Source organism: Myotis brandtii, unplaced genomic scaffold (genome assembly GCF_000412655.1).
Source record: "Myotis brandtii unplaced genomic scaffold, ASM41265v1 scaffold410, whole genome shotgun sequence".
Classification (NCBI taxonomy): domain Eukaryota; kingdom Metazoa; phylum Chordata; class Mammalia; order Chiroptera; family Vespertilionidae; genus Myotis; species Myotis brandtii.
The window spans coordinates 1,228,203-1,229,023 of record NW_005365764.1 but is presented as its reverse complement, the minus strand read 5'-3'; the positions used below and the strand labels follow the sequence as shown (position 1 = coordinate 1,229,023).

General features: G+C 65.8%; 1 protein-coding gene across 1 annotated transcript in view; it reads left to right on the top strand.

Moving 5' to 3' along the window:
• Positions 1 to 821, top strand: part of CASZ1 (castor zinc finger 1) — a 35,233-nt gene that overhangs the window by 33,643 nt on the left and 769 nt on the right. The window contains exon 18 of the mRNA XM_014545453.1: positions 168 to 815. Coding sequence (XP_014400939.1) covers positions 168 to 815 — 648 coding nt within the window. The remainder of the gene's footprint in view (positions 1 to 167; positions 816 to 821) is intronic.

Sequence of the window (821 nt, the reverse complement as noted above, 5' to 3'; positions counted from 1 at the left end):
TGGGGGGGGGGGGGGTGGAGGGTATTGGGAGGCCCTACACAGCTGGGGGGAGACAAGGAATGTCCCTAAATGCTGCCCTCTGGCCACCATGCCAGACTCGGGACCTAAGTGGGTGGGATCCTGGGAATGGTGCCGGCAGCGCACTGACCTCCCCCGCCCCTCCCCAGGGAACACCATCTCCATGCCGACAGCCTCAGGGGCCAAGAAGCGCTTCTGGATCATCGAGGACATGTCCCCGTTCGGGAAGCGGCGCAAGACGGCCTCCTCCCGCAAGATGCTGGACGAGGGCATGATGCTGGAGGGCTTCCGGCGCTTCGACCTCTACGAGGACTGCAAGGACGCGGCCTGCCAGTTCTCGCTCAAGGTCACGCACTACCACTGCACGCGCGAGAACTGCGGCTACAAGTTCTGCGGGCGCACGCACATGTACAAGCACGCGCAGCACCACGACCGCGTGGACAACCTCGTGCTGGACGACTTCAAGCGCTTCAAAGCCTCGCTCAGCTGCCACTTCGCCGACTGCCCCTTCTCGGGCACCAGCACGCACTTCCACTGCCTGCGCTGCCGCTTCCGCTGCACCGACAGCACCAAGGTCACGGCGCACCGCAAGCACCACGGCAAGCAGGACGTGATCAGCGCGGCCGGCTTCTGCCAGTTCAGCTCCAGCGCGGACTGCGCCGTGCCCGACTGCAAGTACAAGCTCAAGTGCTCCCACTTCCACTGCACCTACCCCGGCTGCCGCCACACGGTCGTGGGCATGTCGCAGATGGACTCGCACAAGCGCAAGCACGAGAAGCAGGAGCGCGGCGAGCCCGGCCCCG